Raw genomic sequence first — 20,873 nt, 5'->3', positions numbered from 1 at the left:
TAAAAACATGAAGTGGCTTCAATGGCATTGCATAACTTATTAATAATTTGAGAAGCAAATTCCACAACAATTGCTATGCCGAATTAGAGACAATCCTCATCGAGTAATACAATACATAATTCAAGCAAAAACATCAAGATATAACCAAAGCAAATTCATCAACAATGTGAAAAAAGTTTTACCATTGTTATCAATTCTTCTTCCTAGCAAGCTTAGTCCACTCGGTATGAAATGCGCCCTCACGATCAATCCGTTCATACGTATGTGCCCCAAACAAATCCCTTTGAGCTTGAACAAGGTTAGCAGGCAACCTAGCCCGCCTATAGGTATCAAAATAAGCAAGACTAGCACACATTCCCGGTGTACTAATCCCGGCAGCAATAGCCGTCCCAACAACCCTCCTCCACGCCCCTTGTCTCTGCACCATTTCCTTGGCAAAATCAGGATCCACAACCAAACTAGCAAGATTAGGATTCCGTTGATACGCTTTCTTAATCCTATCTAAAAACACCGCCCTGATAATACACCCGCCTTTCCAAATCCTAGCTAGTTCCCCAAAATTCAAATTCCAATCTTTTTCAACGCTTTTCGCCCTCAACAAATTCATCCCTTGAGCGTAACTACATATTTTCGAAGCGTATAACGCTTGTCTGACATCATCAATCAATCTCTTCTTATCAATACCTTTTCTAACCGTCCCGATATCCTCTTTCAAACCCGCATCCTCCAAAACTTTAGCTGCAGCTTCCCTCTCGTCCTTCAAACCACTCAAAAACCTACAATCCAAACTAGCCGCAATTGTAGGAGCGGCAACGGACAGTTCAGCCGCTTGCTGAACCGTCCATTTGCCGGTCCCTTTCATCCCGGTTTTATCCAAAATCTTGTCAACTAAACCCCCTTCGCCATGTTCATCCTTAACTTTAAAAATATCCGCCGTAATTTCAATCAAAAAGCTCTCTAACTCCCCTTTATTCCACTCGTCGAAAATCTCGGCCAATTCGTCGTTACTACACCCACCAACATTCTTCAACACATCATACGCTTCACTAATCAACTGCATATCACCATACTCAATCCCATTATGAACCATTTTAACGAAATTACCCGACCCGCCTTCGCCAATGTAGGTAACACACGGCCCGTCCTCAACTTGCGCCGCAACTTTCTCAACTATATCTTTAATATTATTATACGCTTCAAACGACCCACCGGGCATCAAAGACGGCCCGTTTCTCGCACCTTCTTCGCCACCAGAAACGCCCATTCCTAAATACAACAACCCTTTTTCATTAGCTTCGATTATCCTTCTTTCGGTGTTTTCGTACCACTCGTTGCCACCGTCAATGATAGTATCACCGGGTTCCATGTGAGCGGATAATGCGGAGATGGTTTGGTCAACGGGGGCACCAGCTTTGACTAAGATGATAACGGATCGGGGTTTCTGGATAGAAAGGATGAAGTCGCGAGGAGTGTAGTGGCCGGTTAATGGGAGCTGGCCTTCGGTGTGAGCACGATCTAGTGTTTCGTCGACTTTGGAAGTGGTGCGGTTGTACACGGAGATTGGGTAGCCTTTTTCGGCGATGTTGAGAGCTAGGTTTTGACCCATCACGGCTAGCCCGGCCAGGCCGATGCGAGACAGAGCAGCGGCTTCCATTTGGATGGATTGATTGAGTGATTAATTGAGATTTTGAGAGATGGGTTAGTTTTGATGTGGAAATGAGGGAGATAGATACATAGAGATATAGATATAGAGATGGGTGGGTGGGTGTGTATAAAAATGAATGACGGACTCGTCGAGGGTGTCAAGAGTTGGAGTGGCTGCACAACCCACGAAAGGCTGGTGTCGTTACCTTCCTTCTTTGACAATTTTATGAGATTTACTAGCTAGTTAGTCCTTTGAGATTATGTGCTTGTTAATCTTGGCACTTAAGTTAATTAATTTTTTTAGTTAATGTAAAGTGTGATCAAGTTAAATATTAACCCCTAACCAAAAAGAACAACTAAATGTGTTAGTCGAGTTGACAAATGGGGAAGAACGAAAGAGGGGTGAATCGATAAAATGTTATGTTGACATGTTAAAAAAATATAAAACAGTTAATAGACTTAACTTCTTAAATTTATAACTCGATGAATTTTAGCATTATATTTATGTTATTACGGTGTTTTTATTTTGAGATGGAAAAAATGTTACTCGATAGAATTGTATGGTTTTGTCAATGCATATCGAGTCATTATGATTTTAACTGTTTAACGTCTATTATAAACACATTCAATTTGTTTGGGATGCAATTTGTGGTTTCATGACATATGAATGATACACATGGTGTTTAAATCGGCTGGCGTAGTGCACCAAGCAAGACCTACGCTTAACTTATCAAAGAAAGGACTCGGATGAGACGAACATGGGGAGAAAGTTATCAACTTCATACCATATATAGGAAAGTCCTAGCCAAGAACACTAAAGAAATAACTGGGTTCGAAGCGTTAATAGTAACATTATTATAAGAGCTCCATTAGAACACCCATAGAGTCCATATCGGTAGGGTTCATGCCAAGAGGAGAGCCTTGCAGAATGGCGGAGAGATCTCATTGGACTCAACTTCATAAAAGATTTTGTAAACATAAGATCGCTACCAACACTTTACATGCAAATATTTATTGTTACATAGATTCTTATGCTCATAGATCTTTTATTCACATAAAACAGCAAACAAAATATGCATTTACATTTTGATATAATAAGACAGAAAACTGCATTCACATAATGGTCAACTAAACTTGACAGACGATATCCACAAGCAAAACATGAACAAAGACACAAGACAAATGTAACAAATTATACAGTAAAAATATTTTAAAAAATATGACGCACTGAATGAACATATTTCAGTAACTGCGCAAAACGATTTAAGAAAAAAAAAAGGAAGAAAGAAAGAAAAATACAAAGCAATACCTAAGTAATATACCAATAAACACAACGATAAAACATGGCTTTAAATGCGAGTAGGAATTTAAATTGCAATTAAATTCCAGATTATATGGTTACAGTTCATCAACATATAACTTTCTCTAACATTGAATACACCCTCAACTTCCCAATTAACCTGGATAAATAAAAAGACTCAATAAGTCGCAAAATTCTTACAGGGTTTCATATCCAAACCCTGCCCAGTTTCTTTATAGTATAAGTTAAGAATTCATACTAGCATTCAATACGAACAGCTCCACTTTCTGAAGAAATAAACTTTGGTTTCTTGTTAACTTGATGCAAACACTGAATAACATCACCAATCTGAAAATCTAAACAATCACGAAGAACAAGCCCACACTCGTTTCCTTTCTGGACTGTCTCGACATCCTGAGTCTCTCTTTTCAATGAAACACAACACCCTTCAAAAAGCTTTTCACCACTTCTCAAGAGTCTCATGGTGCATGACCTAGTTACCTGCCCGTCTATGACTCTGCAACCGGCTATCTTGACATCGGCTCCTTTAGCTTTGCTTCTTCCTTTTAGTTCAAAGATGCTGAGCACTTGTGCCTCACCAGCCACCTCTGTTTCAAATGTTCCAGGGGCCTTTTCCACTATAAAGTTGCCAATATCCTCCAAAAGATGGTAAATCACTTTATGCACTTTGATCTACAAAAAGATCACGAATCAGTTTCCATGTGATATGAATCACTTTTTTATGTTTGTTTCCCAAGATACAATGGGAACATTATATTATTTCTTTTCGTTTCATTTTCAGCTCATCCAAACTAGTAACGAAAAAGAATGGCTTGTGCTTGTCATTGTGAGATGCTCCGACGGTTAATATTTTGAAATAGATTATGCTTCTACAGTTCTACCTTTTTGAGGATCAAATAATCAAATTTTAGACAAGGAGTTCCATATCATCTATTCATCTGCGGCAAAATGTACTATCCAAGTCCAACATAAAAGTATAAAACTACTTATATAATCCGTTTAACCTAATATATGGGAGACTTTTCCCATCACTACTTGTCTAAATGCTTTTCCACAATATGTTCTTTCTGATCGTGTTAACTCGCTAAGATATGGAAAATAGAAATTCAGAAAGTTCTGCATGCTCAAATTCACATGCATCCTATATTTTGTGTACAACTAGTTCAGACAAGCATATTAAATAGCTTTTTGTTCGATCCATTTTATCAAGAATTCTGATTATCCGATACAGATAATCTCACTTTCGATATACACATCTAAACTACGCTGTTGATAAAACGGTGCATATTTCACAAATGAGCTAACCAGAGATGGATACCTTAATATCGGCTTGAGCAGCAGCCAAACTGATAGCCGGCGGTGGAGTCCGCACATTAAATCCGACAATACATGCACCAGTAGCTTGTGCCAAGTCAAGATCAGACTGACAAATTGGTCCAACTCCAACATGGATAACATTCACAAAAACCTGATAAAAGAAGAAACGGTTAATTTGAGGTATAATAAACGCTTTGACATACAAATGAACTCATGAAAACTGTCAGATTCTTGCATGCAGTTAGAGAATGGAACATCTGTTAAACTTAAAATATAGCTGGTAAACTATACTTAGGGGTGTTTCAGTATTTGGATGTATGATACTTAGGGGTGTTTCAGTATTTGGATGTGTGTTTTAAGGTGCTTATCTAACTATTGCACTTTTAAGTTGCAATAATCAGTTAATAATTTTGGAAATACATATTCTGCTTCTGATTATTTTAGGATCAATAATTATTTACAAGTTAGCACCACTGATCAATGAAGGTAAACTAACATTAGGTTTTTACCCCTTTGTTTAATCTAGATACCTACTTAAAATGGTTTTCACCGCAATTTCAAAATTAACACTCTTGGTTGCAAAAATTTCTTCTTGGTAGTTTTAACTATTAATTGCTTGAATAATTGCCACATCCAAATATCTAATTATGCGATTATTGCAGCTTTAAGCAGCAAAAGCACATCCAAATACTACATTCTACTGCTCATTTCTATTACAGTTGACAGTCTGGTTTTGGTTAATTAACACCAAATGATCAATTTCAAATGGCACATTCAAAATACCTTTAGAGTTAGGGAATTCATGTTATATGTTCAATTGTTCAATAGATGAGTACATAATTCAAGTTAACTTTAAAAAATACGCAAAAAAAAAAAAGGTTGACAACTGGAAAATACCAACCAGAAGAACTTTAAAAGAAAGTCTTAAATCTTAAATTAAAAAAGACATACCTGGGGACTATTCAAAGTTTTAAGTGAATCTGTGACAGCTTGAACAGTGCCTTGAACATCAGCCTTCACTATGATTGGCATTTCAACCCTCTTAAACTCCTCCTGCTCATCCTCCTCCTCCTCTTCTTCTGTTGATTTGGAAGCAGAAATCTTCTCTTCATTTATTTTTATAAGCCTGTCCTGTTCCATTTTCTTTTTTCTTCCTGAACTAAGCATCCTAGCTCTCTCTTCAGAATCCACAACAGTTATATCATCACCTGCCATTGGCAGCCCTTTAAGCCCCTCTATCTCCACCGGCATGGCCGGCGTGGCCCGATCAGTTAATTTCCCAGCTGTATCCCTAATCGCCCTAATCTTTCCCCACTCGGCACCCACAGCAACATGTTGACCACAAACTATAGTTCCGGCCTTGACTAAAGCAGTAACTAGTGGGCCCCGCCCACGGTCAAGTCTTGCCTCAACCACATAAGCTTGAGCCACCCCATCTACACGGGCTTTAAGTTCCATTAATTCTGCTTGAAGAAGCAACGCCTCCTCTAATTTATCAAGCCCCATTTTAGTAACAGCGGATACCTCAACAACTTGAACGTCGCCACCCATTTCTTCAAGTGGTAATCCTTCTGAAGCTAGTTGCACTTTGACTCTTTCCGGATCAGATGCAGGTTTATCACATTTGTTGATGGCAACCACTATGGGAACATCAGCTGACTTGGCATGTGACATGGCTTCAATGGTCTGTGGCATCACGCCGTCATCAGCAGCTACCACTAGCACGACTATGTCTGTGACAGCTGCACCTCTAGCTCTCATGGCACTAAAAGCAGCGTGCCCGGGAGTATCAAGGAAGGTTATAGATGCACCTGAAGGCATTCTAACAACGAATGCACCAAGATGTTGGGTTATACCTCCAGCTTCTTTGGCTGCCAATGAGGTTTGGCGTAGGGCGTCCAAAAGGGACGTTTTCCCATGGTCGACATGCCCCATGACGGTTACTACAGGTGCCCGAGGAAGAGCTGTGGAACCTTCGTATGAATGGAGCCTCTTAACATTAATTCCAACTTCCTGCAGTAATTTGGATTAAACAAAAGATTGAGAAACTATATATGCATATATATAGCTTAAAATCATAGGAGGCAATCAAGATGCATTTCCTTATAAATAGGCCGCTTTGGGTTTATTTTATATCACACAGGCCAAAACTAAAATAATGTAGCTCGGAACAACACAAGCCATACGGGTAGAAATTCACCCAAAGCATATTTTCTAAAGCGTACCTCCTAAATCGCTTTATTGACAATTTAGGTTATCATAGTAATAACATCTTTTTTCATTGTCATATTTGACATGTTAAACTCTTAACAAATTAAGAAGAAAGCAAGTATTTACTAGTCAACCCAACCTGACCCACTTCGCCACATGCTAAAAGATTGCGGACTTGACTTGTTATCCAACCCGCCTACATATCACCCATAACCAAATAACAGGAAGAAAAACTTATAACGGACACCAAAGAGGAATGTACCATTGCAATAAGCTCGGCGATGTCGATGCTCAAAGGGTCAAATTCTGATCCAACTTTTTCCCCTACATTTAGAAGAATATTTTGCAACGTGGCTACTGATTGTCCACACCGCTTAGCAAGCTCTGAAGTTGTCATCCCCTCAAATATTTCAATGGTTTTAGCTGAATATGACTTCGCGTTCTTTTGAAGTTTAGGAGGCACATAAGGAGTTTCAACTGGCGGCTTTTCATTTTCGGATTTCTTTTTGTACTTATTCTTGGGCGTACCTCTTTTTGATGTCTTTAGACCAACAACGTCCTCATCTCTTCTTCTGGCGAGTAATTCTGGACTTGAATGGAAACGCCTACAGAATTTTGAAACAGGATCATCATTGTTGCAGCCACAGATATAGAAAACACACCCTACTGAAAGTTACTGTGTTAGAAATCTGCTTGTCAACAAGCCTAAATGAAAATTACCGTATTAAAAATCTGCTAGGCAAGAAGCTTAAAGTGCCATCACCAAGTAACGCTGAGATGCTGGTATATCCTGCAAAATTGATACAAAAAGACGCGAAATTTTGTTTAACAAAAATGCATATACACTTACAGAAAACTTATATAAAACTTTCAATTACCTCTAATGCATCCAGGTGAAGCTGAAAGCAAATTTAATTCTACACCGGATACTAAATTGCGCAAAGCAAAACTTCTAGAAGCTTTTGAATTCAGGATCCTTGACAAACTAGAATGAATGCTCTGTTCAAAAAGTTGATGACAGATAAAATTAATTCATAACCACTGAAATAGTTTTGTTTACTTTAAACAAGAGTTAACAATATTTTTATGCACACGCGCCACCAAGAATTGATATCTTCAGGAAAAACACAGGTAGATGAGATTGTTTTTGTCATTGATTGTTTAATGAAAGTCGTAAACTTTTTTGTCTAAACAATGTAAAGACAGTCATGTGACGTGATCCATGTAATACAGAAGACTTTGTAATTCAGGACTTTATGAGGTGATTATAAAAACATGCCTTTTAATTTATTTCAAGTCAATTCCACAGATTAAATCAATATACCGATTGCAACACTGTATCTAATCTAACATATCATGTCATCTGATGCTTACAAGAACCTTGAAAGATCACATTAATACTAATAGGTAGATGGTTTACGTTACGATAGACATTTTATCGAACACCTGGTACTACTACTACTCATCCTTGATTATATGCACTAATCCTTAGAAAATGATCAAACTTTATCACATTAATACTAATAGCTGCAGTTGAAATGGATTATAAAAACATATAACCGATTATTTAGGCTAACCTTTTTCCCAAGCTCCCTCCACGCCATTCATAAGTCACACTTTCTGCAACCTAGATAATAAAAGGAGGGTTAAGCTTGAATAAAGTGGCATCATAAATATTGTGCTTAAAACCTTACGTAACAAAAAATGAAAACAAAAATAAAGTTGTAAAACCTAAACAAATCAGTGGCAAATAAATACGGCCCCGGGGTAGAGAAACCACATAATTACCTGAAATTATTGTATGTTTGCTAGACTTTACAGAGTTGACCGGAGTTATGGTGGTCCGGTGAGGAGTGGCGGAGATTGGTTGTGGCCGGTGAGGAAGTGATCGTGAAAACAATTAATTAGAGAGAAATGTTCTGCGGAGTACTGTAGAATGGAATGGACGGTTAAGGTTTGTTTATTTAATTGAAAATCACACGAAGAAAAAATATGATACGAATATTTTTGAACGAATATTTATAGTAGGAACAAATTAAAGTCGTGTGTATTGTATGTAATTTAAAAAAATGTTGAAAAAATGTCTATTGTAGGTAAGAAAACATATGTGGCAACCATATACAGGTGATACTTGTCAAATTTTAATTGGTTGAAGCAAAATTCTTGCATATAATAAACATTATTTCGAGTTGTATAATACATACAACTTTAGTATTTTCCTACTATAGACATTCGTTCAAAGTTTCTTATATTCCAGGAAACTAATCCCTTAAAAACTAAAGTGATACAAATAATTTTTTATAAGGATTATCAATTGTGAATGTAATTAACTATGACAAAATGTTTATGTTATGTAAAAATCTCATAAAATATCCATGTAATATAATGAACTTTCAAATTTTAGTTATTGGATGTACCCGCATATATGTGGCAACCATATAATTTTCCACGTGTAAAATTTTTAATTGGTCGGATACATCTAATAATCGAGATTTAAAAGTTCATTACATGACATAGACATTTCATAAGATCTTCACATAACATAAAAATTTGATCATAGTTAGTTACATTCATAGGTAATAATCCTTTTTTTATGAGCTTATGCGTCCTTAATTGTGATGGAAAAAAACATGAAACAAAATAAAAATGTGATTAGTATGTAATTACTCAATCTTTCAACCTTACGTGTCATGATAAGTTTACCATTTTGTTACATTTCACAGTATCTTGATTCGTTTTTCAATTAAGGTCAAGTGTTACCCACGTCTATTTTAATGTCTTATGCAATTGGTTCGTCCTGTTAAGCGAACATGCATTTGTGGATTTGATGATGAGTCAATCCCAAGAAAAGAGGGGTGTTGTTTTGTTACTAGGTTATGATTTGTGACATTAGGTTTTGAATAATTCGAATGTTGTTTGTTAAGGACAGCATAGATTCGTAATACCACGTCTAAGACGTTTCAAAACACTAACAAAGATCCAAAGTATACTAATCTAATGATCTAATGATGATTATAAAGACAATCAACCAACTACAAATTTATGAAGTTAAACATAAAAGGCAAATTTCCAATAATAATGTACAATATTTTTGATTTAAAAAAGTATTTTTTATATTTTTTTACATACAAGGTACATAAAATAATTAAAGAAAAACAGAAGATGTGCATTTAGAAGTTTAACAATTATAAAAAGAGTTAATTACACGAATCGTCTTTGTGGTTATATCTTTTTTGTACATCAATCCCTCATCAAAAAATTTAGTTATTTAAGTCCAAACCTGGTTCATTATTGCCACGTTCGTCCATTTTACTAGCTCCATTCACTTTACGCAATTAACTCTTTTTGAAGATAAAGTGTCGGCTCTATATGTATGTTGGGCTAGGCCATTGTTTAAGGCCCCCCAATTGCTACCAAATTGAGTTGAGGTGTACTTTGTTAGTTTGTTATATAAATTTAGTTTTGGGTTTAAAAAAATTTATCCTTTTGTCCATATGTATACACAAAATTGATCATTTTCTCAATTCCTAATAACTGCTATCGTAATCCTTTTGTCATTATGTATACACAAAAACATATAAAAGAACACTTATTAATAGTCACCATAACAATTCTATTACTAATCATATTATGTCTTTAAATGAAAAGATTTATTTTATATATATATTTTTTGGAACGACATATGTTTTATTGATAAAAGCAAATTAACAAGATGCTAATTGCTAATAGGTACAATTACACAATATAAATTTAGGAATAAACTCCCGATGAGTGACCAAAGCCAACTTAAAAATGAAATACAATAATTTAGACATAAAGATTTATTTTAGTTAATAAGAAGATTTACTTTAGTTATACTTTACTTTCATGTATGTTTTTACGGGTGACTATTACTCACATTTATAAGTTTTTTCGATTATCATTTGTCGATCTCAAACGGGGTAGGGTATCTATTGAAGACCGTAAAAAGGCCCCAAAAGTTGATCCTGCTTAAAACTCCCGAAAAGGTTGAGCTAGCCCTAAAGAAGACTACTCATTACCTTTTAACCAAAGATGTTTGTTTATTACCTTTCTTTATCCTTACCTCTAAGGCTCTTAATACCCCAACACTCTCTAAATTTATTTGTTTTACCATGCTTTCATGGTTAAAAATTAAAAGTTTTGTTTTTTTAAGAGATTTTAGGTTTGTTTAACCATGCCTTAATGGTTAAAAATTAAAAGTTTGTTTTTTTTAAGAGATTTTAGCAAGAACTCCAGTTAGCTAGCATGTGAGTAAAATAAAGCATTGTTTCAGATAAATCAAACATGAAAAAACTCCCAGTGTTTATTTGTTGTATAATCATTTTAAAGCTTAAGGACTAAAGTTGGCATCATCAGAAAGACGAGGGTATCGGACCAATAGAAAGAAAGAGACGACTGAATAGATACATACAGAGAGAATTTATATCTATCTATTTGATCGATCACCATACCTTCCTCCGAATTTTCAGAAACACGAAAAGATTCAATTAAAATTAAAATAATAATAATATTAATAATAATCAGAGGTGAGAGGATCTTCGAGGTAAGATTCTCCCTCTCTCTATCAACAACTTGTTTGTCAAACTTTTTTCAAATATATATGATTCCTGTATCTATAGTTTATTTATGCATAAAATTGCGTGGGGAAATTTGTAGGAAATCCTGGTGGGGTGTGTCGTGTCCTTTTAAAGGATGGCTTCGAAGCGGATCTTGAAAGAACTTAAGGATCTTCAGAAAGATCCTCCTACCTCTTGCAGTGCTGGTATAAATTAAAGATCTGTGTTAGATTTTCTTTATTTTGTGTTTAAATTTGTATTTTTGTGATAAAGTTGGAATCTTTTTGTTTTTTTGTGATGTGGGTAATTGTTGGTTGAAAGCTTTGTATGTAAAGTTGTTAGATTTTTTTTTTTTGGTGATTGTGCTTGAATTGTAAAAAGGAATGTGCTTTTTGTTTGTGGTGTAGTTGGTTTCGGAGATTGCGGTATTTAGATAGTGTTTCGGTTCAGGAAGAACTTGATTTTGTAGGAAATTGAGAAATTAATTGGTGAAGGTGATCAGCGTGTTAAATTTTGTAGGAAATTGAGTAATTATGCTCATATTACAATTTACAAGTAAGGTACTTTTTATGTAGCTTAGTTGGTTTTGGAGGTGTGGGGTTTTTGGAAAGTATTTCGGGTTTGATCAATCATGTAAGTTAAGGAAGAACTTGATTTATTAGAAAAATGAAAAAAAAAATTTGGTGAATGTGTATCAGCTGGTTGGAGTACCTTCTGAGTGGGGACTACCCGAGCTTGATTTACCTTTCGTGTAATTGGCCTAACGCTGTCTAGCGTGGGCCTGTTGGTTTAGATGGAAATCAAAAGAAAGATGATCGATATAGAGATAGAAATTCTCCTTTCTTATGGTACATGAAGGTTATATATTTTTTAGTATACATGGACATAACGGATGAACCAGGCTATGAAGGATGGTATTGTCTTGTTTAGTTTAGTGGGCTTACCTTCATGATGAAGTGGTTTCTATAGTAACCAGTTGAAATTGGCACATTTAGGGCATATCTAAAGTTTTGTGAATAAGTGGATTGGTAGTATTTATGGCTATGATGAAAGTGGGATCGAAAAATATCTGGAGTATTCATTTAGTTTTTCGTAGTGTGTTAATTCAGTTTAGGTTTTCTTAGGGTGGATGACTTCGGGGCGTGCTGAAGTTGTGTTTTTTATTCTAGTTTATAAGCCAAAGTTTTAGTATTAGATCTAAGGCAGTAAGACTGGGATTATCTCTGATTAATTGGTGACATTTATGAATCCTTTTGACTTGCCTTTTCAGGTGATTAGTTGTACCAAGTTTCTCACAAACGTTCACCAAAGTGTACTTTCCATGGCGAGAGTTCCAGCCATAGCTGTTAAGAAAGGTCCAGCTGCACCAAACAATACAAAAGAATAGAGCTATAGTTTCTTTATTTTGTTTTGGTTCTGCAAGAGAACAACTACGTCTTAATTTGGTTGACACAATGACTTATATGTGTAATGTGTACATGACTATTGGGGAATATTGCATGGTGTAAATATGCCTAGTTTAAGAATTTGATGAGCACCAATTAGATTATGTTAAACAATGAATAGTTGGGAGTAACTGGTGGTATGACACATTCTATACCGCCAACTAGTTAAAGCGCTTTTTATAGATGTGAGTATATTGACTGTTTATTGCACTAAATCCACATGTCTGTACATCTTTTGATGTTCATTGGCTCATTGCAACTTTGCAAACCCATGTGTGATCTTGGTTTTGTTGCTGTGATATTAGGCCCGGTGGCAGAAGACATGTTTCACTGGCAAGCTACAATAATGGGTCCTCCTGACAGTCCTTATGCTGGTGGAGTGTTTCTAGTTACCATTCATTTCCCTCCAGATTATCCATTTAAGCCACCTAAGGTACCTATCACCGCTGTTATTCGAGTAATGATGATAATGCATATTATTACATCGTCGATCCATAATTTTCTTACAACTATTGCTTCGCTAGAGAGGACACTTTAATCACGAGAACTGTCTTTTGGCATTTGATATGCTGCATGCATCATTAAAACAATCTTTTGGACTTTTAAGAAGTTTTTGTCATGAGGGTATGCCTAGATGTGTGATTTTAGTATGTTACATTCACTTTATTTCAGTATTAAAAATCTAATTCAATGCGACAGATTAGATAGACCACAACACGCCTTCATTCCAAACTAGTTTGGACCCGGCCCTCACATTTTGGTTTGTTTCACTGCTAATATCATATCACCAGGACTGCCACCCAGTAGCATATAAGATCAGTCAGAGATTAACGATTAAATAGGTTTCCATGTGCCACGTGTTGGTCGTAGCCATTGCTAAACCTGTTATCTGCCCCACCTTATATCGGGTTTTTATAAATGGTGCATTTGCTAAATTTTGCATCGAGTAGCTTAAAAATCTGCGCTGGTGATGTGGTGTTGAGGATTAATTTTTCAAGTTTCTCTACACGTCCCATAGCCAGCTAAAGTGTGTTTCCAACCTTTAAGGCCTCATGGTGGGTCATATTTTTCTCTGTATGTAACCACCCCCTTCAAGGTTGGTACATCCCTGTCTTTGGATCATGAACCAAGTCTAATATTCCATCTAACATTCCGTTGCATAAATCATATCTACACATTGTCTTTTTTAGTTAATTTACATTTAGGAAGGTGTATTATTAGTTGAGTTTATAATACCGTCGTGCCTATAAGTTTTTATATCTACACTTCAGTCAGCTGGTATAGGTGTTTGTACATTGTCTGAAATTTATTCCTGGCTTATGCTTAGTTTGACCAAAAAGTATTGGGTTGAGTATACATTCATGGATTTCAAGTGCATTTTTCTTACCAGTTGATGGGTCTGTCAGATGTCCATTTTCATGGTAATTGCCACTATAACGTCAGATGTCCATTTTCATGGTAATTGCCACTATAACCAGACTAGTCCAAGTCTCTCATGATCTATTGTTTGATACTGTTACACGTCTGGAAAATCAAGTAAGCCTATTGTTACAGATGTGCTCATGCTTCCCAAGCACTCATCTGCTCCGTTTAGGCTTCACATCAACCAACTTGTAACCCATACTTTCCTCTTCTATTTCTTCACTTCAGTTGAGCGCAAAGGGTAAGTTGTTGTTACGTGACCATATCATGTCATGAGCTCTTTGGTATATTGATTGGGATATGAAATTATAACTGTACTGCTCAAATAGCTTTTTACCTTTTTATCTTGTTTTTAATGTTCAATTACCTTTTTACCTTCCCCATACCCCACACATGTGGGATTGGGTTAACAAGTTGCTGTTCACAGTTAATATAAACTAAAGTTTTTTACGACCATATCAATACATCTTTACTTTTCATATGACTTAGGTGGTATTGTGGTAATCTATTTTATGTAGAATGATATATCCCTTTGCTTTAACTTTAGAGAATAAATCAACCCTTTTCACGTATTTTTTTTTATTGTGCTTATGTTTCCACCCTTCTTTTATCAGGTAGCTTTTAGGACGAAGGTTTTCCATCCGAACATCAACAGCAATGGCAGTATTTGCCTTGATATTTTAAAGGAACAATGGAGCCCTGCTCTTACAATTTCCAAGGCTAGCATTCTACTCAATCTATTTTAACTGTTTGATATTTGCGATTTTAGCATACTATCATAATTAATTGCATTTGAGTTTTACCTTTGCAAGCTATGCAAATTTCTTTTATAGAGATCGAAGTTGATACTTCAGCTGCACGTGTGCAGTTGAATTGGTCCTGAATGTTTTCTTGACCATCCATAAATTTTTCTAGAAATATCTAATCTGTATACAATTAAAAATACTATTATTATTAGTATTTTTTTTATATAAAATCACTTTCATTATAAATTTGTAGGATTTACAAGAAATTAGTAGGAAATTCTTTAAAGGCTCCTTTATTTGCAAAGTAGCTATCAAAGACTTACATTCAACTACAGTATTGTACCTAATGGCCTAGAAAATGCTTAGCCCATGAAGTAGTAAATGTTTGTGAAGGTGATTGTTAAAAAAACTTTTGGAAATACTTTTTTGCATTGTAGGATGATTTCCAACAAAAAAGCTTATGCATTATTGAGTCAAAACATGATTTTTTTTTTCAAAGGCAAACATTTTTTCTTCAGCTGTTCAAATAAAACATTAGAGTAAATTACACTTTTCGTCCCTGAAGTTGGCACGTTTTTCACTTTTCGTCCCTTAAGTGAAAAAATTACAATTTTGACCTTAAAGTTGGCAGATTTTTTCAATCATCTTCCCTTGTCAAACGTCGTTAAGTTTTAGCCGTTAGGATTCGTGCGGAAGTTAATTTTGAGAAGTTTAGTGGTGGTTTCGTGGTCTAATTCGAAGAAACGAGTGAGATATCCGCATTTTAAGTTTTTCAGCGAATTTTCTAGACGAAAGCCAGCCGGAGAAGATGAAGATGATGAAAACAGAAAAGTAAATTTCAGTTTTCGTTCCTGAACTTGTCGTTTTTTGCAGTTTCAGTCCCTCACGTGTGTTGCACGTGTCTGACTTAATGGTTGAAACTTAACGACGTTTGGCGAGGGACGATGATTGAAAAAATCTGCCAACTTTAAGGTCAAAATTGTAATTTTTTCACTTTAGGGACGAAAAGTGAAAAACGTGCCAACTTCAGGGACGAAAAGTGTAATTTACTCAAAACATTATTTCTCCAAATTTTGCCATGTCTTCCAAGAAGCAATGTTCTTTATATTTTTGTGAGAACAAAGATCTATTTGTAGCAATCACTACAATTCAAGTATGATGTAATGAAATATAGTCATTTTTTCACTTAAAAATGATAGTTTATCAAAAACTCTAAATACGATTCAACAGTAGGATCACATGTGGCAAAATGGGCTGGTTAATATGGGGGAAAATAGTAAACAGCTGGTGTGCCAAATATAATTGGAAAATGTTATTATTATTTCAATAATAAATTAATATTTTGAATTAAGTGATTTAGTAAATTCTTCACTTCTTTGTGCATATAAAGTATTTTTGGGCAGACTTTTGATATGTTTGACTCATTTCTTTTTTTAGTTTTTTTGGACATTATTTCAAGTTCACTGGTTTGACTCATTCAAGATGGACCATAACCTGAATTGACCTGTTAATAAGGAAATGGGTTGAAAGTTGAAGCATTTCTTATTGGATCACCAATATTAGAATGATGGTTGATGTTGTTGCGATGAATTTCAGGTATTGCTGTCGATTTGCTCTCTGTTGACAGACCCAAACCCAGATGACCCTCTAGTGCCTGAGATTGCTCACATGTACAAGACAGACAGAAGCAAATATGAGACAACAGCTCGTAGCTGGACTCAGAAGTATGCCATGGGCTAGCTGCTGGTGTATGCAAAGGTTTGATAAGGAAGTGCTCCTTTTCCTTGTTGGTTTTGCTTCTTTTATTTTGTAAAAACAAAAGTTGTGTTGAATTAATGCGCCTATCGTAAGATGGACTAAATTGGAAAAGGTCACAAAAACATCCCTTCTATAACCTTATGACACTCTTTTTCTGCTTTTCTCTTTGTATGGAAATATTCACCTTTTCTATCAACTCCCATCTGCTTATCTACATTTCCATTTTCAGCCATTTTATCTAGGTAGAAATCCCCTCAAGTTGTTTCTAACTTGAGGGGTCAAGTTAGAACAATCTTGATTAATCAAGTTGGGGAAATTGAGGGAATTTCCACCCTTTTCTATTTACTACTTTCAGTTTTAGATGCAAGACCTTTGTAGTTCTTAAGTGTTCCAGTTAAAAAAGAAAAAGTTCTAGTAGACAATTTAGCTCAAATTTTAACCCAAATTTGATTTGTCTTTACAAGAAAATGCAATAATTAACAAAAAAAAAATGCCCTTAATTTATTGCACTGTGTAAGTGTTATAACATACTGTACAAATGGATTAAGCATGAATGTGGTAGATTTATTAAAATATATGGTACTAATATAATCTCCCATAATTCATTATGACATCAAGCGTTGCCAAAAGGTTACTATTGTCTCAATACGTGATTAAATCAAAATGTATAAAATGTCCCCAAAGTTAGTCTTGTTATTCAACCATCAATGTGCATCAATGGAAGATCTTAAAGTATTGGAGATATTGAAACAAAGTAAAATCGTATAAAATGCTGAATTGTCATTGGTTATCACATTTGAGATCAATCAAATCTGCATAACCCTCTCCTAAAGTTTGCTGATGAATCAAGCTTTTTTTGTTGCCTGATCAAACCTCCAAATTCCTAATGGGTAACTGGTAACTACAAAGGCAAGTGAAAAGCGTCTTCATCCTTTTACAGTATGGATTTGTTGATATGTATGAAACCCGCATATGTCTATTACTCTGGAAAGATAATACGTACACATTAGACAACAAGTTCTGGTTATAGTTATAAACGTCATCTTCCCTTCCTAGTCTATAGATAATTTATATGGAGTATATGTATTGGTTTAAATCATTAGTATATATATACATTTCAAAACAATCTTATCTACGGTGCATTTTATAGGCTTTTTATTTTTACCACTAATTTTTTACCTCTTACAACTTTCACCCCTATCTTTTATAGTTCACAACTCCTACTCAATTTTTTCATTTGAATGAATTATGGACATTTTCTTTTATTTTATTTTCTAAGAGGCTTCATCTTCTTCTTTCTTTTTTTTTTTAAATCAAAATAAACAGAACGAATAATGATAAAAAAAAAAAAACATAAATAAATGGGCTCTCAAGAATTCACATTTTATGCTTTATTTTAGTTACCCGACGCTAACGATCGATAATTATATAACAATGGATGGGTATAATACTATGAAATAGTTTTTCTGGTTAGTTTTTAAATAGACTATTGCAACGCTTTTTATTATTTGTGTAGTAGTATTTTTTTTTTTAATAATATGCTTTTGTAATGCATGTTGTATAATGTATTGTTTTGTAAATTTTCCAAAGCAACGCCCGGAGTAAGAAACTAGTTTACTTATAATTGACAATTTGTAGCATGTACGTGCATTCTAATTTATCTAATCTTTGAAAGTGTTTGAACAAAGAACAAGCGAAAATACGTCTAGAATGAGTAACTATATAAAGATACAAACTAATTCATAAGCAAAATTTCATTTTAGGCGATAGGGAAGTGATATTGCTACAACAAGTTTTAGCCTTCTACAACAAATCTTACAGTTATACACTACGTAATAAATTGTGTACTTTTGTTGTAGTTAACTAATATTTGTTGTATAAATAGGGCGATATGGAGAGTTTCTATCACGCACCCCAAATTTTACACTCTAATTTTGCCACATCATCAACCTTTTCATCCACCGCTTATCCACTTCAAATTGCAAGGAATCCACCCCGCACTATCATCAAAACCCCTCATTGTAGCCATTTAATACACTTAATCTATATTTATACTACTATATAAAGCAAATTGTCCTTCCTTTTTAGTAATTACGACGTTAAATAACCATATTACCTCTCTTCTTTATTCACTAATTTAAACATCTTCACTTATATACCTATAATACTCTTGATGAAATAACTTACAACATAAATTCTGCAACCCTTAAATTACCATATTAACTCCTTTTACATCAATTAATTTACATTCACTACCACGCCACCATCACTGTTGTACATCGCCGCCACCACTACCGCCATCATCACACCGTCGTCGCTACCGTTATCGTTGTCGCATCGTGCGGACATCCGTCTAGTAAGAAGATAATTTTAGTAGTTAGTTAATTGTATATAAACAAAAGAGAGAAAGAAAAGAAAGAGAAAATGAAAAAATTGAAGAATGTTGGCTATCGTAAATAGTGTACTTATTTAAATACTAGCACTTAAGATCTGGTGCATCTTCTCTAGTCATACTTTCTTCATTAGGTAATATGATTCTTGTCTTTACATAGATTAATTAATTGTCTTTTTTTTAAAGCTAATATAAGAATCATGTAAATTTAATGAATTACTTAAGTGAACCCCATGCAAATTGCAAGTAGAAATATAAAAATGCACTAATTGAGATTAACGTAGATTTTGACTTTTACTTCATGTTTATTAAACGAACCCAATGCAAATTGCAAGTAGAAATATAAAATTGGCCGCGTAAACATTTTAAACTTATTAGAAAAGAAAGACAAAATAACGATCAAAGTGGTTTCTAATATATTAGGTACTAACAATAATAGTAAATAATAATAATAAGGCCTCTCTCTTGCAATTTGTCGATCTCTTGATCGACTTGTCATTATTTAGACTTTCATCATCGGAATCCCAACTTATCAAACATATATATAATATATACACACACGATCTAGCTATTCGATTTAGAAATTAGAAGGGTGGACATTTTCACAAGAGATATTAACAGATATAAAATGTATAAGATATATATAGAAATATATAAAGTTCATAGATTTTCTTGTGGGTGAATAGGTGATCATGAGCAATAATCTTTGCCTCCATGTGGCTCTGCACCGGGATAAGTGTACATATATACAATTGTGACATGTGTATAGGTGGCCTATCTATTGTTTTAGACTCGGTCATATATAATATCTAACCTAACTTCTTTTATCTATAGATAATAATATTAATAATGCATGCATCCATATACTCATGCATTAACGACGTATTATCAAAGTAACTTTAGTAAAATCAAACGGTTCAACAAAGAGAAGCTAGCTTGATAGCAGGTTAATTTCTTGTTTTCTCTAGCTACCTACCTTCCTTGATTAGCGTGTTTTGTTATTCCTAAGAAAAGATGCAAACTCCTTTTGTTCTGTTGATCAAACAAAAAGAATTAGCAGGGGGACAAAGGCATAATTGTAAACACAAAACGATCATATGTAATCCAAATTTGTTTTAGAGACAAAACGGCATGTGATCGAGAGTAATTAATTTATAATAAAACTATTCCCAGTTGGAAGGATTACATGTCGTTATCCTTGATTAAGAGAGCTAAATGATCTATTAATCATTTGACAACACATAGCAACATGTACAGTTGATTTTAGTTTTTTTCAACTTTCAGCCTAAAGTTGAACGACAATATTGTTTAATTATTTTGCTAAACGTACATTCTCTTTAAAAATATTTTAATAATTAATATGAATATAATATTGTTAAAAATGCCTAATGCGTACGTGCTGTTTACTCTAAGTTAAACGTATATATATATATTTTTGTTAAATTAATTATTAGAATGAAAGTGAATTTTATTAAGAGTTTTGCTAAACGAAACCCTAAGAGCTTTCGTTAAGGTGCATTAAATAATTGTACATTTACCATAAAAATCAGGGGTGAATTTTTGATATAGAAACGTACAACCTTTTTATAAACCTTAAGTAAAGCCCTAAAGGCTTAATTTATTTAACATTTTTCTTTTATTAATAACAATCCGAAGAATTGCATGTTCCTAATAAGTCATAGCAATTTATTACATGCAAGAAATGGTAAAAATAGAAAATGTTGATTTGAAGTGATAGTCGCACATTTATGTATTTATTACTCCTTATTAAATGAGAGATTAGCAACATCTGTCATTATCAAAACAGTGTTACAAAATATAGTAAATACTATACTTTATCTTAAGCTATGTTTTTTTAGGGTTGACTAGCTTGCTTTACATTTGCTGAATATCATATCTTCTTCATCATCCAAAAAAAAAAAAAGTTCACACTTACTGAAGTGAGCTTGTGAATTTTAGTCATACGATAATAATAATAATAATAATAATAATAATAATAATAATAATAATAATAATAATAATAATAATAATAATAATAAT

General features: G+C 34.3%; 3 protein-coding genes across 3 annotated transcripts; 1 reads left to right on the top strand and 2 right to left on the bottom strand.

Moving 5' to 3' along the window:
- On the bottom strand, positions 1-1,831 carry LOC122610522 (6-phosphogluconate dehydrogenase, decarboxylating 3, chloroplastic). Its single transcript, XM_043783506.1, has one exon. The coding sequence runs from the start codon at positions 1,652-1,654 to the stop codon at positions 191-193; it is 1,464 nt and encodes a 487-aa protein (XP_043639441.1). The 5' UTR covers positions 1,655-1,831; the 3' UTR covers positions 1-190.
- A 1,157-nt stretch (positions 1,832-2,988) lies between these two features.
- On the bottom strand, positions 2,989-8,441 carry LOC122585177 (translation initiation factor IF-2). Its single transcript, XM_043757287.1, has 8 exons — positions 8,282-8,441; positions 8,071-8,120; positions 7,372-7,492; positions 7,214-7,283; positions 6,756-7,098; positions 5,234-6,295; positions 4,284-4,433; positions 2,989-3,637 (listed from the first exon to the last, which is right to left on the bottom strand). The coding sequence occupies exons 2-8, from the start codon at positions 8,095-8,097 to the stop codon at positions 3,203-3,205; spliced, it is 2,208 nt and encodes a 735-aa protein (XP_043613222.1). The 5' UTR covers positions 8,098-8,120; positions 8,282-8,441; the 3' UTR covers positions 2,989-3,202.
- A 2,503-nt stretch (positions 8,442-10,944) lies between these two features.
- Positions 10,945-16,637, top strand: LOC122602056 (ubiquitin-conjugating enzyme E2-17 kDa). Its single transcript, XM_043774791.1, has 5 exons — positions 10,945-11,057; positions 11,171-11,276; positions 12,821-12,948; positions 14,552-14,656; positions 16,280-16,637. The coding sequence occupies exons 2-5, from the start codon at positions 11,207-11,209 to the stop codon at positions 16,421-16,423; spliced, it is 447 nt and encodes a 148-aa protein (XP_043630726.1). The 5' UTR covers positions 10,945-11,057; positions 11,171-11,206; the 3' UTR covers positions 16,424-16,637.
- The last annotated feature ends 4,236 nt before the right edge of the window (positions 16,638-20,873 follow it).

Source organism: Erigeron canadensis, chromosome 1 (assembly GCF_010389155.1).
Source record: "Erigeron canadensis isolate Cc75 chromosome 1, C_canadensis_v1, whole genome shotgun sequence".
Taxonomy (NCBI): domain Eukaryota; kingdom Viridiplantae; phylum Streptophyta; class Magnoliopsida; order Asterales; family Asteraceae; genus Erigeron; species Erigeron canadensis.
This window is presented reverse-complemented; position numbering and strand designations above follow the sequence as displayed.